The sequence below is a fragment of the Protomyctophum parallelum genome (assembly GCF_964188405.1).
Source record: "Protomyctophum parallelum genome assembly, chromosome: 18".
NCBI lineage: Eukaryota > Metazoa > Chordata > Actinopteri > Myctophiformes > Myctophidae > Protomyctophum > Protomyctophum parallelum.
The window spans coordinates 22,641,863-22,664,656 of record NC_139716.1 but is presented as its reverse complement, the minus strand read 5'-3'; the positions used below and the strand labels follow the sequence as shown (position 1 = coordinate 22,664,656).

The window sequence follows — 22,794 nt, the reverse complement described above, 5'->3', positions numbered from 1 at the left end:
TTCATCTAACCCCAGTTTGTAACCCCATGTTAGGCCAGTTTTTTAGCTCAAGACCCAAAAGAGAAATTAGACGTTTGCCTGGGACCCAAACTAGTAAAAAACAGTACAACAAGGTTACAACACAGATTTTTTGTTGTTTTTTTATTAAATATTTTGAAAAATTGTTTTTAATTGATGAAAGGTTGTGGTTTTCCTTTTTTGCATCTGCATCTTTTATAATAATCCTCAAATCCAGAGGATCCTCAAATTCGTACACTGAATGAATGAATGAATGAATGAATGAATGAATGAATGAATGAATGAATTATGAATGATTAGTTTATTTCGATCTTTCAGATTTAACACATAAAGCAGTTATTTTAAGGTGATCGAAAAGGCATAGGCGGAAGCTTATAGCTTATTAGTGCCTATCCTTATCTCTCTGAGTTATAGCTGGGGACCCCCTGGACCCCAAGTTGAGAACCAGTGCATATATGAAATCCACATCAGAGTGATCTGGGCAAATTATGAGCCAACTGTCAACAACTAATAATTATAACTAAGATAGGTTTGTGGGAAACAAACAGGGGGGCAGTCAGACAGATATTTTGTGAAGCCACTAAGGAAATCATAGTTCATATAATGGCCTGTTGTGGCGCTGTCATTGGACCCAGAAAAACCCATAGCCCCATAGAAGTCCATGTATTTGGTCCCAACTTCACCTAGACTGTATTACCTTAATAAACATGGTCATGAATACTTTCTGCTTCCAGTCACTAGTTTAAAGTCTCATTTCTAATGTCATAATATTCTTTTTGGAAAATTATGGTCCCATTAATTAAGAAAATTACCATAAAGTCGCGTATGTTCTGAGGGGCGTGGCTACCGTTACAGTCTATGATCGGGATTCCCCTCCCACTCGAGTCAAAATAAAAACCAACGGAGAAGAAGGGGGGAAGTCCCGCCTCGTTGTCTGGGCCAGCCAATGGCCAGCTGGGCCAAAACGGAGCCAGCCAATGGCCAGCTGGGCCAAAACGGATCTAGAAAGATGGCGACTTACAGTGCAGGAATAACAGGCTTCATTTTATGTCCATGTTAGACCCGGTGAACGCTTTGTCCATATTTTTTACAGTCTATGGAAACAAAGGCCTTTTCATTGGTCAAATAAGTTAAGGAACACAATGATCATCAACAATGGTGATGCCACCATTGTTGCACCCAGCAGAAAGAAACAGACGTCATGCTGTGTGTTTATACATATTGAAAGAAACTATCATAATAGCTATGATGATAATCTCTCTCATGTCCACCTCAAACCTCACTATTAGTGTCTGTACACCTTCAGGCAGATGCAGCATCAAAGCATTTTGTGACAATAAAGATAAATCACAATTTTTTTGCATCATGAACATAACCCCAGCAGGTATTCCTGACTTGCCAACAGGATTTTCTCACAAAGGAGGCCAGTGAGACTTGGAACAGCTTGCACAGGAACTTTCTTTCCCTTAACCCATGTGAGCATTCCAGTATCAGAGCAGTAGCTGAGAGGGATTACAATAGTTGTCATAAATGAGACCCGCAATTAGCCGCATTCACACTTTAATAGCCATCAAGGGGAAAGGTTCGTCTAGCAATTTCTTTCTCTCTCTCCGCCGGGTGCAATTTCACAGCTTCAGACGACAAATGCATTTTTTGGGGGGGAGGGGGGAGATCACAAAGTACATTAGCAGAGGAGCTATAGGAGATTTGTCAACGGTGACAGTTGCTTTACCTGCGCCAGTGGTTGTGATCAGCTTGGGCTTGCTACGAGCCCCATCGCCTTTTGTCGTGTAGGCTGCTACGGCAACAGAATATGTAGTTTCTGCCTGTAACTCAGCGATGACCATTTCCTGTGGGAAGAACACACATTTTAGTCAGCACAGACACTAGTTATAGTTGTTTCGCGGTTACTCAATCAAGCAGGGGGCGGGGTTAGGAATAGGATGCCAAGAGCAACCGAAAAATACACTGTGAGCAGTAATGCAATTGTGATGAATAAATAAGCGGCAAATGCAGTTTTGTCTATCGACAACTGCAGCCGAACACAACCGTTTAATGTTGGATTTCATTGTATTCTTTGAACAAGCTCAGTTAATAGAATAGAACAATTATGCCATTCCTTCTATGCCATTTGCGATAAACACTGCTGTTAGAAGGAGCCATTGCAAATAATGGTCATGAGCAGAGGACGCTGAAGACAGACATGCAAGTTCATGCAGGGGTTGGAATTAGGGCTGGGCAATATATTGATATAGTACCAGCAAAGGTCAACACTCTCAACCCGCCATATCACAATATCCCAAATCCCTGATTTATCATCTGGGATTTGGGATATTGTTGGCAGGCTGAAAGTGTTGACCTTTGCTGGTTTTAATGACTTTAATGCCTCATTTTATACTTTCGGGAATGGTCAAAAGCAAAAAAATAGCCAATCTACAAGCTCACATTGCGACCCCATTATGAGCTCATTGTACATCGGCTACATTTTATATTGTAATCACGTTAAGATACTATCGTCACACTATCGATAACTGAGGCATTTGGTCAAAAATATTGTTATATTAGATCGTGTCCATAATATCACCCAGCCCTAGTTGGACGTTGGGGAGGAGGTATCTCTTATCTACTTACATGTTCAGCTGACTCATCATATTCCCACTGATTAACATGTAACAATATGGAGAGAAGAGAGACACAAACATAAGGCCAAGTACTGTACATACTGTACCAGTCACTGGTGAGTAAGAATAAGGGGTGTGTTTTGGGGAATATCCCCCCGTTCAATAAATGTGCTGAACATCAAAAATCATACAGGTAATCAAAGCCTAATTGTTGTTACCACGGTGATAATGTGGCATGCATGAATGTGTAACCAGTCACATTATTACAGCTGACAAAATACACCATAGTAACAGTTAATAAATGTATAAAGCATTAATGCCTATACTGTGTGGCATATGTTTAGCCCTGCTAAGTGGGGCTAAAGAAGACACAATGGCGACTGGTCCGCCATTTGATCCAAAATACGTAAGATATCATCACTGTCAGGCAGAAACCTTGTATCTCTGTGTTTTTTGTGAATTAATGCTCTATACAAAAGTAGCAAAATAGCTAGATTCATGCTCCCCAGAAGATGAATCCAGCTGATCTGGCATTTTCCAATTGTACAAAAAATATCTCAACACTTAAATGGGCGAATTTCCATGAAACGTGCTGAGCACATACTGTACAGTTCATGATCCCTGAAGGATTAACCTCTATTGATTTTGGTGACTCCCCTGGCCTTTCCTTGAGTGCCACCCTTAGAACAAAAAGGCACTTTGCCATAATTGAAAAACTCAATTATGGCATGACGACGACAATCTAAAATGTTCACGGCTCACACAGCCGGACTGTGTAGCTAGCTACTACCTGGGCTTTTAGCCTCTTCCCTTTTCAGCTGTATTGTCTGTATCAGAGAACTTGTGAAGGTTATAGACCCAGAGAGTGAGAGACGAAAGCGAGATAAGACAGAGTGGCTGTGTATGTGAGAGATAGAGAGAGAGAGAGAGAGAGAGGGAGGGAGAGGGAGAGAGGTGGCTGGCTGGGGTGGGTGCTTTACCTGAGCTTCATCGATCAAGGTGTCCTTGATGACTGGCTGTCCCATGGGCTCCCCATTAACCATCCTGACATAGTGCACCTGGTACCCTCGTATCTGACCGTGCTGCTTGGTGGGCACCGGCGAGCGCCAGATGACTTTAATTGACGAGGAGTTGACAGCCTCCACCTCAACTTTACGAGGTGGCCCGCTGGGAACTGGATGGGGACATCATGGAATAAGAGGAAAAAAAGGTCAAAATTATAGTGAACCCCCTCTCCTTAAATGCCTGGCCAAATCCAGAGCAAAACGCTGATGTAGGGGGGTTAAAAAAAAGAAGAAAAATCTACAAAAGTGCTGGCAGACTGCAATGTGCACCGTATAACACCAATATTTCAACAATGGCAAGGAAGAAGAAAAACAACGCCAAAAAAACAGGTCTGACCACTGACATGGGTAGAGTGGATTAAAAAAAGAAAAAAAAACATAAAAATGCATTTCATCAAAATAGAAAAGGGAAGCCAAAAATTGGCGCTTCAAATGTTTTGAAGCACAGCAAGAGTTTTGGCTATGGGGCGGGGAAAAATGGATAAAAATGATTGTATTCTTCTATCATAAAGCAGAGAAAAAATATAAAAAAATGGCCTTCAAAAAATTCCTTCCATGTTATGTCATTCCCACTGTCCAGAGTGTTGCTCATTGTAAAAAAGAAAAAACAGGGAAAAGTGTTGAAGAAAATATCTTTCAAAAACGTTTGCAGACAGAATTTGATAGAAAAATGACAGTTGGGACTGGAAGTCAGAGGCCTGTTGTGCTTCAGTGCAGGTCAAAATGCCAATGTGAGTATTAAAAAAAGGGGAAAAAAGCCAAGAAAAATATGCTTTAAAAAGTCATAGTTTCTATATTAAAGAATATATAAAAAAATAAAGCATAGTCCAGGTTAGTAAAACTGGGCTAAAAAACATGGCCAGTCCTATTAGAAGCAGGTAGAGGCAGAGGGGTTATAAAAGAAAAAGAAGAAGATTGTAGATTGTGAGTGGCAGAAGAGGGGGAGGTTAGTGTTAGAAGGGGGTAGTTTTAGAAGGGTTGCAGCTTTAGAAGGGTTGCAGCTGGGGGGCAGTGCTTTGTCGAACACATACCATCCTCCTCTGTGCGGACGAGCTGTGCCAAGCTCTCTGGTCCTTCCCCAACGTCCGTGTGAGCAGTGACAGTCACGCGGTATTCCGTCCATTTTTCCAAGTTTTCCAAAAGGTACTGGGAGCTTTCCGGAGGGATGTCGAAGATTTGCTGAGTGGACGTGTCCTCCCCTTCGGTGATGGCGTACTGCACCGTGTATTTGGTTATGATTCCGTTTTGTAACTCCGTAGTGGGGGGCCGCCAACTTACCAGAATAGTGGTGGAGCTGGGGCTATGGCACCTGACGTCCTGAGGTGGGCCTGAGGGCTCTGTTTGGCCGTTCAGTGTTTTGGGGTGGGGCAGCAAGGATTGTTTGGTTTGTTTGTTCGATCGGGTCATTCGTGGAGCGGGATTGTGTTTTAGGGGAGTTTCACAGTGTTGGTTGTGATTGGGATGATGGGTGGTAGACACGACCAAACAAAGGAAGGGGGGAAAAGGGAAATAAAAATAACACAAAATAAGGACAAAGAACGGGGACTTATGTGGACAAAAATGGTATTTAAAGTCAATGAAATAATCACAAATAAAGAGGAAACCACACCAAATTAAGAACACTGTTGATGTATGAATGGATGAATGAGGGGTGGCATGAGCATGGACAGCTTGACATTATGTAACCTACCTTTGAAAAAACAAAACAAAAAACATCCCCTAACACATTATTGGACTTGGACTACAATAAACCAGTACTGTTCAACATTAGATTGGGTAATAAGAATTATGATGAATTTGGCAAGCAGTTACCATCAATCCAAAAACATAAAGGTTGATGTATCAACTAGTTCAAAGAAGAAAATGTTGTATTGGTCACCAACCTTTCCGAAGCCTGTTGGTTTGTGGTAAAAGCCTGATTGTACAGAGAACTTCCCAAGGAGACATGACTGATTTATTCAATTTTGACAACGTTGGCATGCAAACACTTTTATGTTCTTGTTTTTGCAAGAAAGGTACGATTTAATTTACCTCTGAACATACAGTACATCCGGGCAAATTCTGAACTTCCGATCTTATATACCTACCTACGGCATCTTTCAGAGACCTCAGATTTACTTTAGATGTGCAACAACCATATACGGTTACACTAATGATTTGAAGTGAATCCACTTCAGAGAGATCAAAACAAAATAAATGTAATGTATCCACTTTCATCTCTTAATCCATAACTCAATTTGCCAGTTTCCATATTTGATAAACCTGAGGTCTTTTGGGGGGCGGGAATTTCCCTAATTTCAAAGACATTACTTGCTTTGAGCTTTCTACGATATATTATTTATTCCACAATCACACATTGTATGATTTACAAAGTAGTTCAAAGGACTGATGTCAATTAAGGAAACGGAAAATCCCTTTGACCTCAACATGAGTGTTTAGTGGCCATGTTTAGCCGCATAGAAAGCTCAGTCTCAATATGCTAATTCTCTATTTTGGCTGACGTGTGGTGTCAGGAGACAAGGTTTCCTAGACCAAACTTGCCCTTCTGCTAATCAAAAGACGGACAGTTTGGATAAAGCGGAGATGGGGAATCATATGAATAATTCAAGGGTCCATTATTGGCTTCAGCCAAGAATGTTTTTGCACAACAATGGTGGAGGAGGAGGAGATGATTCTGTAACCTTGCCACCTGACTTCACAGGAAAGCCTCTGTGTATACACACACTACTGCCCATGCAACCATTTCAAAGTCAATACTGCATGGTCAGCTCGACTTAGAAAACACTTAATCGCTAAACCAAATATACAAAGAAAATGCTCATTTTTCAAATGCACCTGGCCTTTTGTTTTCTCTGTATTTATTTTTGCCTGAGACACAATATCTTCACTTCACCAAATTTAATACGTATAGAAGCATGGAGTGCAGTGAGGAAATTAGGGATGCATTTGAAAACGTGAGCATTTGTTTACTCCCCCCAGTTTATTTTTTCCCCCTATTTTGTGTGTATAAAGCTAGGGCTTAGATAAAGAAGAGGACCTACGTGTTTGGGGGGTGTCTGCAGAGATGTCATTGGTGTACGCTCCCACTCCGTGTTTACTACGCGCAGCTAGTTGGAAAGTATAAGTGGTGAAAGGCTTCAAGTCCTTCAATAGGTAGGTGGTGGTGGGCTCGAAACTGATGCGTTTCTGTGGACAAAGTTTCACACACACACAAAAGAAAAAGATATAACACAACAGTTTAAAGATATCCAATCTCAACATGAGTGAAAGGGACTATTATTGTACATGTTTATTTTGTTTGTGCCAGATTCGGGTGTGATTTTGCACTCATGTTTAAATTAACATGATTTAAACCCAAACAATGTTGCCAGAGGGTTGCGTCAACTGCCTGGAAGTACTCAAAAGTTAATTCAGTGCGTGTGCTGTGATTGTCTTGGCGAGCTATGAATTGTTCTTATGTGGCGAAACCCACTTATCTGGCGCTCAAAGGCGCAAACAAAGGCTATTTTAAAAACAAATTAGCTGCATGTTCTTTTTTTGTACCAGTGTCGTCAAGGGAATAACATAAATATAATGTCAACAGAGTCACTAAATAGTTACCTCCTCCTTGTCATCTCCCTTCTTGTACAAAAGTTCATATCCTATGATTTGATTGTCTTGTCCGGTCTGTGCCGGGGCCACCCATGACAGCAAGATACTTGTTTCTGATTTGGCTTCTCCTCTGAAGTCGGTTGGTTGAGATGGAACTGGAACGCAGAGCAAGAGACTCATTACTCTCTATGTCCTGCATTATTCATTATATTCCAGCCGTACAAACACTAAAACTTGGCTTAGTTGGCTATAACTATTCCACTATATACAAATAGTTATTTCAAATGGCCATTTGCTAGCCAGTCATTTCAAATGCAGGAAGGAATAGGAATATAGTAAGCAGTAAATGCAAACAGATTACAGGGATAGCGCAGACTGAATTGTGTGTGAATGCTACACAAGTAGTAATAAACAGTCAACAATGAGGAGGCCTAATTGAGTGATTGCATGGAAGGAACTTTCTTAATTTAAATTAAATCTTTCTTAAACAAGTAAATCAACCAATAGAAGTGGCCTTAGAAATTCACTTGTTGACCGATTGTTCAAATGCAGAAACAAATGAATATGTTGTTAATAATTAAGTGAGCTTGTTCAACACGTCATTAACCACATAAACCCTACTCGAGTTACCCAGGGCTCTGTTCATTTGTTTCCCTCTCAACACCAAATCTCTTGCCGAAAACTGGCGATCTAGGTCTGCTATACCCCCCCCCCCCCCACCCCACACACACTATGGTTCATGTGGTTAAGAAAACAATTTCAACGACAACAAAGCAATAAACAGCTCTCTCACCTCCGGTCTTGGCGATGATCTGAAGGTCAGGCGAGAGTGGTCCGTCGCCCACTGAGGTGTAGGCCAAGACCTTGATATAGTAAGTCTTGTTGGGGATGAGGCCCTGGATGGTGAGGAAGTTGGCTCCCCGGACGATCTGCTTCTCCCAGAGGTTGACGTGCAGGCTGGAGTCCATGGTGTAGTAGACGCGGTACCCCATGATCTGCCCGTTGGCCTCCTCCGGCTCGTCCCAGTGGATGACGGCCGTGGTGGCGCTCATCATGCGACCCCTGACCTGCCGCGGCGCCGTGCTGGGCGCCTGCTCGGCCGTCTTGGCCTCGATGCCCTCGCTGGGTGGCCCGCGGCCGATGTTGTTCACCGCCACCACCCGAAACTCGTAGTCCGAGTACGGGCTGAGGCCGCCCACGCTGTAGCGGGTGGTGGCGACGCCGTCGATCTCCTTGTACATGTCCTCTGAGTACTTGGACTTGTGCTGGATGATGTAATAGGACACGGGTTCGGGGTTGCCGGAGTCCCACGTCAGCGTTATGCTGGTGGCCGTGCGTTCCGTCACCACGGGGACGCCCGGTGCCTTGGGCAACGCTGGGATAAGGAAAAACATTAAACAAATTATACATTGACCCCAAGACCTATTCTATAAATGCCTTCTAAACGAACACTTTCAATATTTTTCAAAAATGCAAAAACAAATTGCAGATAAACAAGCTCACAGTGCTGTGAGCTTGTATATCTGCTGTTTTTGGATAGCCAATGAATAAAATCTAAAAATGACAGATGCTTTCCCGGTTTTAATGCATGCATGAGTGCAAAATTAACCAAAATTTTACTAACAGAAGATTTCAAAACAATGTTTCTTCCAGTGAAGGGTAGTGTTGCCACGACTACGGTTGACGACAGCGTGACGGCACAGCTTGACGTCACATTGCCTATACCAGTGAGACACCTGGGGGCGAGAAGCGACCTTGCCCTAAAGGGCGAGGTTGTGTGCACTGGCCATATATGGACCGTGTCTTGAGTATACAGGGTTTGATGAAGTCAGATCAACATATGATATGGAATGTCAGAACAGGTCAGCTCTATATATGGGGATCTAAGGGTGGCAGCGGTGGCAGTGTCTTGAGTGTACAGGGTTTGATGAGGGCCTTAATTTTCTGGCCTGTTGAGAACTCTAGTTTTTGACAGTGTAACCCTAAGGTATATACAGGGGGATTGTTCCTTTAACTGTGTTGGCGGGCTGAGGCTGGGACGAGGAGTATTATGGGATATCTTGTGTACTTTCTGTTCTGGTGTGCAGGGAAGCGGTCGCATTATTGAGAGGAAGAGAGATATTACTTTGTTTGTTCACCACGGAGATTGGATACAGAATTAGAACGCTGGCTGATCACGTTTGTCCTTTTTATTTATTATTTTGTTTATTAAATCACCAGTTCTGCAACACGGACTCCTTTTCCTTTACAGCATAGCAAGAAAGCATAAGGATTATTCCGGAGAGTAGAGACACGGTGGTTATAACGGCTGCCGGCATAACTTTGGGGCAGGCACGGCTAGAGTTTAAATGGACAGGTATCAGTCAAAAGGGAGACATTGAAGAGGAAGGATGGATGTCACGAGACCTGGGCACAATACGTGACGTGACAAATTGAGTGACAGAATTGAGTGTGACATGCATGACGTGACAAAAACGCAAGGTTTCAACGAAAGGCACTATCCTGACCTAGATTCGGGGAGCAGATGCAGAGAGATATCCTATAGACTCAACCTGTGACCTGTAATCTGGGACCCATCTGGTCTCGCCCATAACCTGATTAGATACAGTCCAGTACAGAATCTCTAACACTCTCTAAGGAACTCCTTGGATCTAGACTGATTCTCCTGTCACCAAAGATACCGCTCAGATCTTGGTAACACGTAGCATTGAATTCAGTTTCAGAATTTCACTAAATCCGGCGATGCTGTGCTACTGTGTGTTCATCTGTGGGTACTCCCACTGTTTACCGCTTTAATAATTTAGCAGGTAAATTTATTGCTTTAATTCCACCACACCAGTGGCACACAGCGAAAGATATCAGGGAAATATATTGTCTTTATATGCCATGTGAAGCGCTCTACTGGGGGAGATAGCTGCCAGGCGCTGTTATATTGTGACTAATATCTCTCTGTTATGTCTATGTAAAAAAAAAAAAAGAAGCTGAGCGTGTGTGCGTGACTCCCTCTACAACAAGGGGAAGGGGGGGTTGGGGGTTTGGGGGGGGGACAGCCAGGCACCAATCTGGGATATCTTTCTGGTATGCCGCTGCTGTAGATATGATTACACACAGATAAGTAGCTCTCCTACAGCGAGCACCAAACAATGCCCACTGCGCTCCACCACACACGCACGCACGCACGCACTCACGCACGCACGCACGCACGCACGCACGCACGCACTTCTGTCGCTGACAGAAATGGTGGAGCTGTAGCTCGGTCGTAGCGTTCTCAAGCTGGGAGATAAGCACTTCACTATTATTCTCTATCTGTCATCTGAGGCTGGTGCCAGGGCTAGTCCGTAGCTTTAGTTTAAGGAACCCTCTGTAGATGACTTATCACAGCAGGGGCCATGGGGAGGTAAATAACGTTACCGGTCTGTCCCTTTTTTTGGTCTTTTAACAGCATTGCCAGCAGCAGATCTCCTGTTTGAAGTGCCTAATAAATCTAATAAATATGGTGAAGCAGCTTTCTACTTCTACGGGCCGACGGCCTGGAATAAACTCCCAATGCACCTTAGACTGGCACACCCTGTAGATATTTTTAAAACACAGCTTAAATGACCACTTCACCACTTTTCAACCTACAGTATCTTCATATAATAGGTCCTCACTAATAATCATGATAAAATGCAAAAAAAAACCCATCTCTACTCAGTCTGTGTCTCGGATGTGGGCAGTTCAGAAACCCGTCCACCAGTGACATCATCGATGGGGAAGTTAATAGAAACAGCAGGCTTTCTATTCCTGAAAAGTTGCAATGCGAAAATGGAAGCCATCGTTCTCACGATAATACAAATCTGACATTTTTGTAAAATAAATCTTGTTTAAAAAATAATCTGCTTAACGATGTCGTCACTGGTGGACGGGTTTCTGAACTGCCCACAGCCCTCCTATGAGACACAGATTGAGTAGAAAAAGATGGTACCATTTTATCATGATTATTAGTGAGGACCTATTATATGAAGATAGGTTGAAATGTTGTAAAGTGGTTCTTTAAGACCCACTTTTTCAACCTTTTATTTGGCTGAGCTTTTTTCTGTTACTCACTATTCTGCCTATTTCACTGCCTTTGTAATGATTAATGTAATGTCTTATGCTTTTCATTGACCTTGGTTTAAAAAAAAAATCTTTGACTGTGCTTCAATATTTAGGTTGTTTGATATGTTTAGCTTTCTTGTACTTTTGTTTTGTAAAGCCCTTTGCGCTGCACTCGTGTCATGAAATAAAGTTTATTATTATTATTAAATATCACAGTGTGACCTTGTAGATTGGATGTAGATTTTACTTACTTTTTGGAAGTGTGTGTGCCATGGAGAAACAAATTCCTCTTTAGAGTCTCAAGCTAGAGAGAAGATTGGAAACCCAGGTAGCACACAGAGCGCCATCACAGACGGTTTGAACCCGTGCCATCATTTCAGTCATGCATACCTTTGACGGTTATCTGAGCCACGGCCTCTATCACCCCCAGGGTCGACATGGCCACACAGGTGTAGTTGGCTGACTGTCGGACGTCGGTGAGCTCCAGCACGTTCCGCCCGATGGGCATGTCGTCCTCGGGCGTCAGGTCTTCTGCTCCGAGCATCCACTTCACGTATGGCATGGGAGAGCCCACCGCCACGCACGTGATGTTGACGCTGCCGCCCGGCATGATCTCGTTGTCTGTGGGCGGGATGGAGAATCTAGGGGGCACTCGACGCACTGTGAAAGAAAAAGGGTGGTTTGAGAATCAAAACATCAAGGAGAATGGGTGTAGACTGTCCCAAAATGGCCACAAAATAATGATAAAAAGGAAAGAAATGTAAATAAAAATGATGGTGAAACTCATATCCTACACAGCAAAGACATTGGTATTCATTATGTATCCTTATGGGGAAATTGGAATTGGATCGAAGGATAAAAAAAAGGAACACTTTTTTCCCCGGATGCCTACGATCTCGTTGGTGAAAATAGCACAGACAGAAACACCACCATGCGCATGTCACTGTGTCATCATCACCATCGGTACAGAGAAGTAGGACATCACAAAGGAATACTGGAGGAGAGTCCACAGCATTTCCGAGTCGCAACGTGCAGATTAGTTAATGCTGCGCACTTCCACCTGATGTGAATTAATGTGCCGACACACATTTTCACATCCAACATAATACATACGGTAGATAATCCTGACAAGGGGAGTGCTCAGAAGAGCTATGTTCGTCAGATCCAACCCGAAGAAATGATATACCAAAATGTTCTTTAACCACTTAAACCCTATACTTTTTACCTCGTCAGCTTGTAGAGCGGATATTTTCACAGAATCTTCACATATTTTCACAGAATCTTAGCCTATTATTATTTTTTTGGAAGAATGTTCATCTATTACGAAGGCCCAGAGTAGGCACGCTATAGGGTTCATGTGGTTAAAATATAAAATCAAAATGAACATATACAGCCTGTGATAGAGAAACACAAAATAACATTAACATCGATAATACACCTGGATGGATTCAAAGCTTTAGGGGGGGTGGAGGGGGGTGGCGCAACATCATGGCGCAACATCGTGCACAAAAGAACATAGCCAACATCCTGGGGCGACCATGATGGATAATCGATGAGGGAGGCCAGGCCACTGCAAAATCCTGAGTGTTACTGTAACTCGTATGGTTCAATTTGTACACTCTGTGAGTTACATTAACACTGAGGATTGTTCAGTCTGCAGGGGCCAAAGAAACAGGAACACAAGCACAAGGAAAAAAACACAGCAACTTAACAAACATAAGGTAAAAAGGAAGGGTCAGAGAGCGCTGCTGGCTGTCAACGATGTAAAAAACAACGCTGGAAATGATAGATGAGGCCGGGTGGACAAACCCAAAACACAATGGGAACATTTTGTAGGAATGCAACATCATAACAGGACAAAATGGTCAATAATTTGGTAGCAGGATGATTAAAAAAAATTAAGAGACAAAAAAGAAGACAAAACAAATCCCCGTCTTCAGGTTTGCCTTAAAGGTTTTATGACATTCATTTTCATTTATTTTTCTTTTTCTTTTTTCTTTTAGGTTTTATGACCTCAATTACACCCAAAAAACCTGAACTTTGAACATTCAGTGGATTTTCTGTGGTCTGAAGTTTTCTTTGGGGTTTTTTGGGCCTTTTGAGCTACAATGAAAACAGGCAACACAGTGAAACAGTGACATCTGCTGGCAAATCCCATTGACATATATGGGATTTGCAGTAAGTGATGTCACTTACTGCCGGCAAATCAGAGCACCTGTTTGAGCAGGAAAACCCTTTGTCACAATCCCTTTAAGGATTTAAATACAAATCTCATCATAAGAAGATGAGGTGGTATAGACACGAGAGCGGCTGGGTCCTCTAGGACATATGGAAAGCAGGGAGAGGCGAACCATTATGGCTCTTTAATATTTTCCTGGGAAGGACTGAACATAAATGGAATGAAGTCAGTGTTACTGCTTCTGGTGCTTCAAATGAATTCTGCGGGCATCAGTTTGGCAGGCTGAAGGCATGCCAGAGTGCCGGAGGGGATTATTTGGGGGATGCTGTGTTTCTGCTAGGCTGGAGGCATGTCGATGGCAGAGGGGATTATTTGGGCGATGCCGCGTTTCTGTTGTCGGTGGCTGGAATGAGAGGTTTTTCATGATACTAATAAGGAAGTGTCTGAACGCTTCTATTTATAGCTTCTGCTTTGTCAAGGGCCTCTTTGAGGTAGTTATTTTGACCACTATAAGCATTTATATTGTGCGTGTGTGCGTGTGTGTGTGTGTAAAAGAAACAAGACATAGGCTATTTTTGCTACTTTTGTGTTAGACTGTAGTGTATGAATCAAATATAAATATGGACATACAAGGTTTCTGCCCAACAGCAAAGATATCCACTTCATTGTTGAAGACGCCTGGCTGCCAGCGTTCCAGAAAGAACGTGACGTTCTGCCGAACAGATTGCACCTCTCCCGAGAGGCAAATCTGGGGGAACCGCTTGCATTATTAAATAAAACTGTTCAATCGCTTAATATTTAATTGATATCCATTTGGGTCACGGTCCCCACAGACAAAATGTTATCCTCCTCATTTAAATATTGCTAACATTTGTCAAGTCTTGCGGATAATTCTCCCAACACATTCTTCTTTCATGATTTCCTCGTCGGAGGATGTTAAGGGTGAGTCTTTTGTTTTCTTCCTCCAGCAGAGTGCTAAAGACTTCATCAGCAATCAAAACAAACTTCATTCAGGGAGAATCAAGCTAGTTCTAGAATGACCAAGCTTTCATGGACAATTTGAGCTTTTGCTTTCAGCTGCCCATTATTATCAATTACATACTTCCTACAGTACATGTCATACTTCTTTATTTTGTCTTATTACAGCACAACCAAGCAGGAACACTGACACAGGAGGGTTTGAGGTCGGGACAGAGTGAGGAGATTCTGGAGCATAAAGGTAGGTAGGTGGCCATGCAAACAGTGCCTCCAAAAAATGCAAATATGATTGTCTGTCTGTCGCCTCCCTCCCACCCACCAAGTTCTCCTTGTGTAAACATGCATCACATTTCTGGACGGTCAAGCATTTTGGCAATGATGGGGGCATTCAAGACGGACACACCGGATGTACAACAGTAGCATATACATTATACAGTATAGCCATCAGTAGAATATATAAAAATTATATAGTAATAGTGAAAAGAAAAAGATAACTCAAATGCAGCCAAAGTGATTTCATTTGAATTCTTCATGGCTTGTGATGATTCTTTTTTTTTGTGGCAAACAGAATGAACTTTCAACATCTCGTTTTTTTTGTGTGACATGGTTAAAAAGTTAAAAACACACCAACCTTCTCGTAGTTCTGAGGGATGTAGGGATTTTGATGCAACAAAATGAAACGAGGAAAGGAGAAAAACAAGGGAACACAGAGAGAGTAAAAAGGCCATGTTCAAGGTGTTCAAATGCTACTTGAAAACAATTCGAAGGACCTTCTGTCTCATAAGTGTTTCGGAATCATTTTTATCTCCCTGGCACCGTGGGAGAACTGAAACAAAACATTAACCTATTATCACTTACATTTTTCAATCCTGTTCCAGTTATGTGGTTAGCTTAAATTAATTTGAACACTATGACTATGCTATATAGTTATGTTTATTAATAATGGCAGATGATTATCATTTTAAGCAAACAGTAATTTTGTATGATGTTATTGTTAAGCTGAATTTATTGGTTATTCACTGGGGACTATACTGCTAACCATAAAACTGAACAGCATTGCAAATCCTATTGTAATGTTTATATGGGATAACTAATATGCTGGCTAGGAATGTACACACTAATATATAGTTGTATGGAGAAGTAACAGGGCTACAAAACTGTTACTGCAGTACACACAAACTAATAAAAGATAGTGGAAAAATATTTTAACTAAGTCCCAAAATATATTTTTGCACTTTGACAGAAAGAGTTGACATTTGTCCTTCCAATGTTGCTTAATAGACGAAAAAGAAAGAAACCCAAAAAAAGACATTAGGAGAAACAACAAGCACATCAGAGAGGATATGTACACCGCTGGGGAAAAATTGGAATTGGTGAAGGGGAGGGGGGGCACGTCATTTCCTTTCTTTCCATCTGCTGCCCCTACTACGCAGTCAGGAATGTGTTTAGTAGAGCAGGTAAAAATGGCAAGCAGTCAAGTCATTGAGGTTACAATCAGGAGAGAATCCAAGGAAACAAAGCCAGTAACACAACAAGAGCACGTGGGTTCAAATCAATGCAGGTAGGTTTAAGTGCAAGAAAAGCTGCATATACTTACAATGACCTCATGGAATGTGGACCCTTTTAGACTGCTTTGGGAACTCTGCTTTCATCAGCATTTTTGCTCTTATCATTCAACATTGTTACCTCATCTCATCAAAGTATCTCATTAAAGTCTCATCTCATTAAAGTGTCTTTTTGTGTGTTTTCTTTCAACAGTAATATGTATATGTTGGCATGGAGTGCAACCGTTGTTTCCGATCATTCCCTACCTCTGACGTATAGATTGGCTGCGGCGGAGTAGCGGGTTCCATCGTTGTTGGTGGCGACACACTCGTACTTCCCCTGGTCGGACTCTTCGCTCTGCTCAATCTGGAGGGCCCCTGGGTGGGAATAAAGAAGTGGATGACGGAGGAAGCTGGTTAAATTCTTAATCATATTCATAAGTAGAAAGAAAAAAACCCGAAAAACCTGGCTTTTATACGGAGGGGCCAACATATTTCTCGCTGTAGTTGGACACTTTTAAGAACGTTGTGCAGGTAATAAAAGTACGGTATACTAATTAAAACGTTTTTTTTTGTTTTTTTTTACTCAAGTAAAAGTATCTATCAATACTGCCATGTAGAAATACTCTGTTACGAGCAAAAGTCCGGAATTCAAAATGTACTTGAGTAAAAGTACTGGCTTCAAAATGTCGTTAGACTACCAAAAGTAAAAGTACTCATTATGCAGAATGTATCATTTGAAGTTTTCAAATATATAATAATCTTTTGAAAATAGCAAATCTACAAGCTCACAATGGGCGACACACAGTGAGCTTGTACAGGTAGATCGCTTGTAGATCATTTTCAAAAAAGCATATACAGTATAGGGCTGAAGTGGTTCATGTAGGTTTTGTAATAATAATCAAAATCTACAAAGTAACTAGTAACTCAAGTTCAAAAGTATTGAAAATACTCAAACTAATTCTACAAAATTGTACTGAAGTACAGTACTTAACTATAGTTACTTTCCACCACTGCTAATTGCTAGTTAACTAGTTAGATGTGTCTCTGTTGCAGTTGTTTGTTTCTGCAACAATAAACGTAACAATAATTTAAGGCTAAATTAAGTCTATGATAAACTACCATAAATTAGGGATAGCTTTGAATACTACAAAGGCATCACTGAATCAATACTGTTCCTGTGAAAAGGTCTATAGTAATAACAAGGGGAAGAGCATACAACCAACCAAGGGAAACTCTCATAAGCTCTTAACGTATTGTCTATTTCACGTTTACCTTTTTGATGGCTTCAGGAAAGAAAAAAGCCTGAATACATATTTTAGGCTCTAAGAAGACACTCATCTTTACGCCAATGAAAAAATAAATAAAGAAATAATTTCATACGGGCAAGCCCTACAATATACAACATGTCACTGGACTGGTCAATATGGGGATGAGTGATACTGCTTCAGGGAAGCATGAATTAAACAAAAGAGGTTTACAGTATACAAAAGCAGCATAACAAGGGAGGACATTTGGAAAAAAGAAATTTAGGTATGAGTTTTAGCATATTCAATCACAGATCAAGTCAATATTCATCTAACGTGATAATTTGGCACTTCAACTAGGTGAAGTTACTGTTTAAAAAAATGCAGCGCATTGAAAAAATAGAAAAATGCTGCTCATCTATGCTAAAAAATTATCTGTAAAGTGACTTATTAGGCGAAACCATTATATAACCCTCTGTAACAAAAGTTTTGACATGCAAATCTTCCCAAAGAGCAAGAAATGTATGTCGGCACAACTTACAACCTTGTGACAACCCTTAGCTGAAAAATAAAATGCAATTGTATTAGAAAGACAAAATTCAAAATGGCGGCCTGAGCCAACAAGAAGGCAACCAACCACTGCTTTAGCTTGTGAAAGCTACAAAAGACACCCATAAAAATCCACAAATGGGATCAGCAGTGTGGTGTCACATGACCCGGGGGAAAAAATGGCTTAATGCAATCAACAACTCTCCACCTCCATGTCGCACGGCAAAAATGAGCCAATCAGGTCCTCGCCAGACTCTACTGTTTGCCTTCCCTCAAACCCTGAAGAAAAAAAAGTCAAAAAGTAAAATATTCTTCAAACCCAGTAAAAGTAAGAAAAATAGGTGAAAGAGAAAAAAAGCACCGTAGAAACTTTATCAAAAAAGTAGTTGTTTGGGCTTTTTTGTAGAAGGTACAGGAGAGGAAAGCAAATAGAAGAAATTAAAAAACAAAAAGTGTTTTTTTTGTTGTTGTTTTTTTTGCAAAGATAGAAAGAATTCTTTGGGAGAAAAAAGCAGAGGAAAGGCAATGTTGTCTTCAGCATGCCTGCGTGATTCCACAGCATCTGTGCGTATGTTTTAGTGCTGAACAAGAACAGCTAAGGGGAAAAAAATGCTTGGTTGTTTTAGTTGGACAAAAAGAGGGACACATGATTCGCTATGGCCAAAAATAAAACAAAAAATGAACGAAAAAATAGAGTTCAAAAAAATAATTGTCATTGGATATGCTTATTTGAGCCAGAGCAAGCATATCACAACTGAGTTGAAGAGGCTCTCAAAAACCAAAATAAAAAGGCATAAATAAAGCATAGACATAAAAATGGAATATAAATTTAGTCAACAAAACAGGACAAATAAGAAGGAAAAAGGTCTCTATGAAGGAAATGGGATTTGGAGTTTGTAAACAGGACAAAAATGGAGGCGATTCAAGTGAATGGATGGGTTGACAGCAAGAATGAATTTGTTTTATTTTCATTCTGTGAACATCAGTTCAGCACTCTTACCTCTTATTGGTGTACCACCTGGGTGGATAATATGAATGCAAATAAGATTAGAAAGAAGAAGCATTAGTACGAGAAGATAGAGGCTGGGGGCTTTGGAAGAAGAATCAAATTAGATTTAACAGGGTACGTAAATAGAAGTACTAGAGAAAAGAGAAAGGAGAGAGAGAAAGAGAGAGAACTTTTCTGTACTCTTATTGGCAAAAAAAAGAAGACAGGATTCATCATAGGAAAATCATAGGTCAGAGAGAAGAACTTGTACAGTGGTGTGCCACGGGGTAAGGTGCCATTTTGGAAGTGGCAATGACGTCTGAGGAGCATCTACTGAGGAGAAAGACTCTCAGCACTTTGCATAATGAAGAGGGAGAGCGGACTCGTTTTAAGAGACCTGGGACCCTTTGCTTTGCTTGACCTGAGCTCTGCAACGTTGCAGTCGCCTCCCTAAAACACATGTTGTTTCTCAAAAGAACACATCTACACATACAGTGCTGGTGGTGTAAAAGGATTGAGTAAGTGGGTCAGTGGAGTGAGTGAGTATAACAGAGACACAGAAGTACCTACAGTACAACTCAGGTCATGTGATCTGCTACGCTATAATGCTATTCGTGATGATGTGACCTCTCTGGCTGACACTGTAGGGTGAGGGGGAGAGTGTGTGTGTGTTCACCTAACTGTACCTCTGTGACTACACTGACTGTTAGTAAAATGCATGCCATGCATTTTAATAGTTGTTGGAAACATGAACATTAGTGGGGGGTGATGTGTGCTTCAGAACTAAGCACTTACCAAAGGATTCTGTAGATTTAAAAATACGGAGAGAAGAAAGACAGCATAAGAATATATTCCGTAAGTTTAGTGACAAGCTTTTGTTAATGATTCATCAACTCTATGTGAATCAAAGTCGCACATTGAAAAAATAGCGGGTTAATTCTACACATTTCTGTTGACAACAAGGCAAACGTGATGTTAACAAGACGATATAACACAGCAACTGTGAAATCTGAGAACACAGGTAAACATATAGAAGTCTACATTTTAGCAGTAGTTGTGTGAGTGTCAACAGCTTGCTACTACTATAGGTAAACAAGGCTGTAAAGCTCAGATTTGTGTTGAATTATTGGAAATTAGGACTAATATTCTATTCCTGTGAGAATATTAACGTAAAACTAGGAATACTCAGGGCATTATAAATGGGGTATATTAGGGGAGGCCACAGGCAAATAGAAGCAAATGCTGGAGTCTACGCAGAAAAAAGCAGGGTTTGTGAATTCAAATTATTAAAGCGGTCAGGGGGAGCTTTACGGGATTTTACACACTACTGTGGCTAGTTAGTGTCCAGAACGATGTTTCAATTAAACGTAACCTTGATCTCAGGATAGTTCTCAAACAGAGTCAATGTCATTTTGAAAGGCCAATGATCCCTCCTATGAAATTAGAATATAAAAAAAGAAAACTAAATTCAGAATGAATTCAGAAATAATGGTGATAAAAATAAAGTTCAAGTCACACTGTTTCTTTTATTCTATTCATGCCTTTTTCATTTTCTGCAAGACTCTCTATTTTAGCCAGAATTAACTGGATTGTTGACACTAATGGGTGTTCTGAATGAAGCCGAATGTTGAGTAAAACAAAAACACAAAAAGTAATGAAGAGAATGCAATCTGTCAAAATCACTGCATGGAAGCAGTGGGAAAGGAATCAACTCAGAACAAAAAAAGTTAAATAAAAAAAGTAAACAACAACTGAACCCATTGTAAACAGTCACAGCAGTGGGCAATGAGGAAGTCAGGGACAGAAGCCAACAGACACGCGGGGGACGGAACCCAAAAGCTCATGGACGACAACAACACTGGAGGACGAGGGTAGACACAGACGCTATACAGACAACAGACACCGGGGCACACACAGAGAGTAGGAGCAATAGAGGAACTAGTAGAGAAACAATGCCATTACCTACAAAAACCCAAGCAAAAGAACATGTTAAAAGTAGCCAGAAGAGGACAAGAAGAACAAAGGGCACCACAGAGGGGAAGTTGAAGATCAGAGGAAACAAAAGGAAAAGTAACGAGAAGGAAACCCAGGTTGTTTATTTTTGTTGCGTGATTTAAAAAAACAAAAATCCAAAAGAATTCCAGTGGCGACGTGGAAACCGTACCTGATCTGAGCTGCTTAATGCGTCCATTGTTGTTGGTGGTGTTGACGGGGAGGAAGTCCTTGAACCAGGAGATGTCGGGGTCAGGGTTGCCGCTGGCGGCACACAGCATGGTGGCGGTGCGCGTTCGCTCCACCACCTTCAACTGAGGGCCCATGTCTATGGTGGGGAAACCCAGGGGCAGCTGGTCCTCTGTGGACACAAGGAGACACACCACAGTTCACATGGAGCACGTCGCCAGCCCCTCCTCAACGTGCACGGCTATGACCGGCCGAGCCATGAAGAGGAGGGAGAAGAACGTTAGTGGGGAGACTGGAGAGGAGAAGAACGAGTGAGGGGATAGATGGAGAAGTGAGAAAATAGACTACGAAAGGTTATCAGGATAGAGGATTTATGTGTATTTTATATTGTGGATGTACTTGTCCATTTTCTCCCAAACAGTAGATAAATAGTTGAATAAATATCTTTATACGTGAATTTGAAATGACTGCACATAACATTCCCCATTACAATGTTAAGTATTGACAAGACATAAAAGAAAGAAAAGAGATGAAAATGGAAAACGGAACAATTATCCCTAAGAATCCATTAAATGTGTCAAGGACGGCGCTATCTTCACTGAGTAATACGCTGTGTATGTGGCCTTCTGCATGCAAAAAATAAAATCAAAGATGAAAAAGGGCTTGACAGCTTAAATGGCAAGGAGCATACAAAGGCCATTCAGACAGTATATTCACTTGAATTGAATGTGCATGTGTATCTTTATGAATATAGTGCCTTTCAAGTTTTCTGTATTGCATAAGCCGCCTTGTTCAGCTTCTTGCGTGAATAGTGGCGGCAGGCCGGGCTGCCTCTCTCTCCTCTCAGAGATGGTAGACGAGATACAGTAGCCATAGCTCCCGGCTCCAAACATATTCTCTTAAGAAAACATGCAGTAGAGACAAACAAAAGGTCTACACCCGCTTCTGGTCCTCTTAACAGGAAGTATCCACGTTTTTCCCCGCCAACGTAATGGGGCTCCTTGTGTGTGTGCTTTGCTTCATTCAGGCCGTGTTGCCATGTCTGCTTATTATAAACAACCTTTTGACTTGTTTTTTCTGTAAAGTCACTTGCAAATAAATTATTGGTAGTTGCTGGTTGATGTTTTTGGGGCTTGATTCTAAAGTCTACAGTAGTTTCTTATTTGGGTTTAATATGTAATTGTCCACAGACATCCATCTGAACATATTTTGTGCCTTTTTTATTCAGAAAAATGCACATTTTTACAGGGCCCAGAGCGATACATGTTCTGCCGGCTGTGAGATCCTTGTATGCAAATATGCACGCCACTTCACAATGTCAGCAAAGTGTTAATCTGCAAAACAAGACCTCCTCGTTCTGAATGCCAATGCGGTTTGTGCACACCTTTATAAGTTGTGATATGGCTAATTAGTGTCTTCCAATGCTCTCGTAAACGGCACTTTTTGGAAGTGTTTTCCTTCATAAATTTTTCATGAGTTACAGCTTTGAGATGCCGTAGCGGCGTAGCCTGTGCAAACAGCCAATGACAATGATGGCTGCCTTCCAGCAATGCTTTTGGGTATCTGGCAATGCAGGATAGTGAGGATACGTTATATGGATACATCTTCTCAGAATTAGACTTCATTAGAAATAAGTGACTTCAGTTTGAACTATAAAACTTTCTTCTGTAAGTCCGTGTCCCTGTCTGAATGGCTGGAGAGTGAAGCATTGTGCACTGTTTATTGTATGTTTCAAGAGAGCCTACTACAAGGATTTC

The 22,794-nt window shown here is 41.3% G+C and overlaps 1 protein-coding gene across 22 annotated transcripts in view; it reads right to left on the bottom strand.

Moving 5' to 3' along the window:
* The window catches only part of LOC310875778 (receptor-type tyrosine-protein phosphatase delta), a 337,144-nt gene that overhangs the window by 64,257 nt on the left and 250,093 nt on the right, over positions 1 to 22,794 (bottom strand). For 21 of the 22 annotated variants that reach the window (XM_083789123.1, XM_083789126.1, XM_083789140.1 and 18 more), the window contains 10 exons: positions 21,021 to 21,209; positions 16,340 to 16,450; positions 11,762 to 12,031; positions 8,088 to 8,669; positions 7,304 to 7,449; positions 6,745 to 6,889; positions 4,735 to 5,040; positions 3,620 to 3,813; positions 2,650 to 2,676; positions 1,751 to 1,868 (listed from right to left, as the gene is read on the bottom strand). In XM_083789123.1, coding sequence (XP_083645249.1) covers positions 1,751 to 1,868; positions 2,650 to 2,676; positions 3,620 to 3,813; positions 4,735 to 5,040; positions 6,745 to 6,889; positions 7,304 to 7,449; positions 8,088 to 8,669; positions 11,762 to 12,031; positions 16,340 to 16,450; positions 21,021 to 21,209 — 2,088 coding nt within the window. The remainder of the gene's footprint in view (positions 1 to 1,750; positions 1,869 to 2,649; positions 2,677 to 3,619; positions 3,814 to 4,734; positions 5,041 to 6,744; positions 6,890 to 7,303; positions 7,450 to 8,087; positions 8,670 to 11,761; positions 12,032 to 16,339; positions 16,451 to 21,020; positions 21,210 to 22,794) is intronic. The other variant, XM_083789125.1, reaches the window with a different exon arrangement.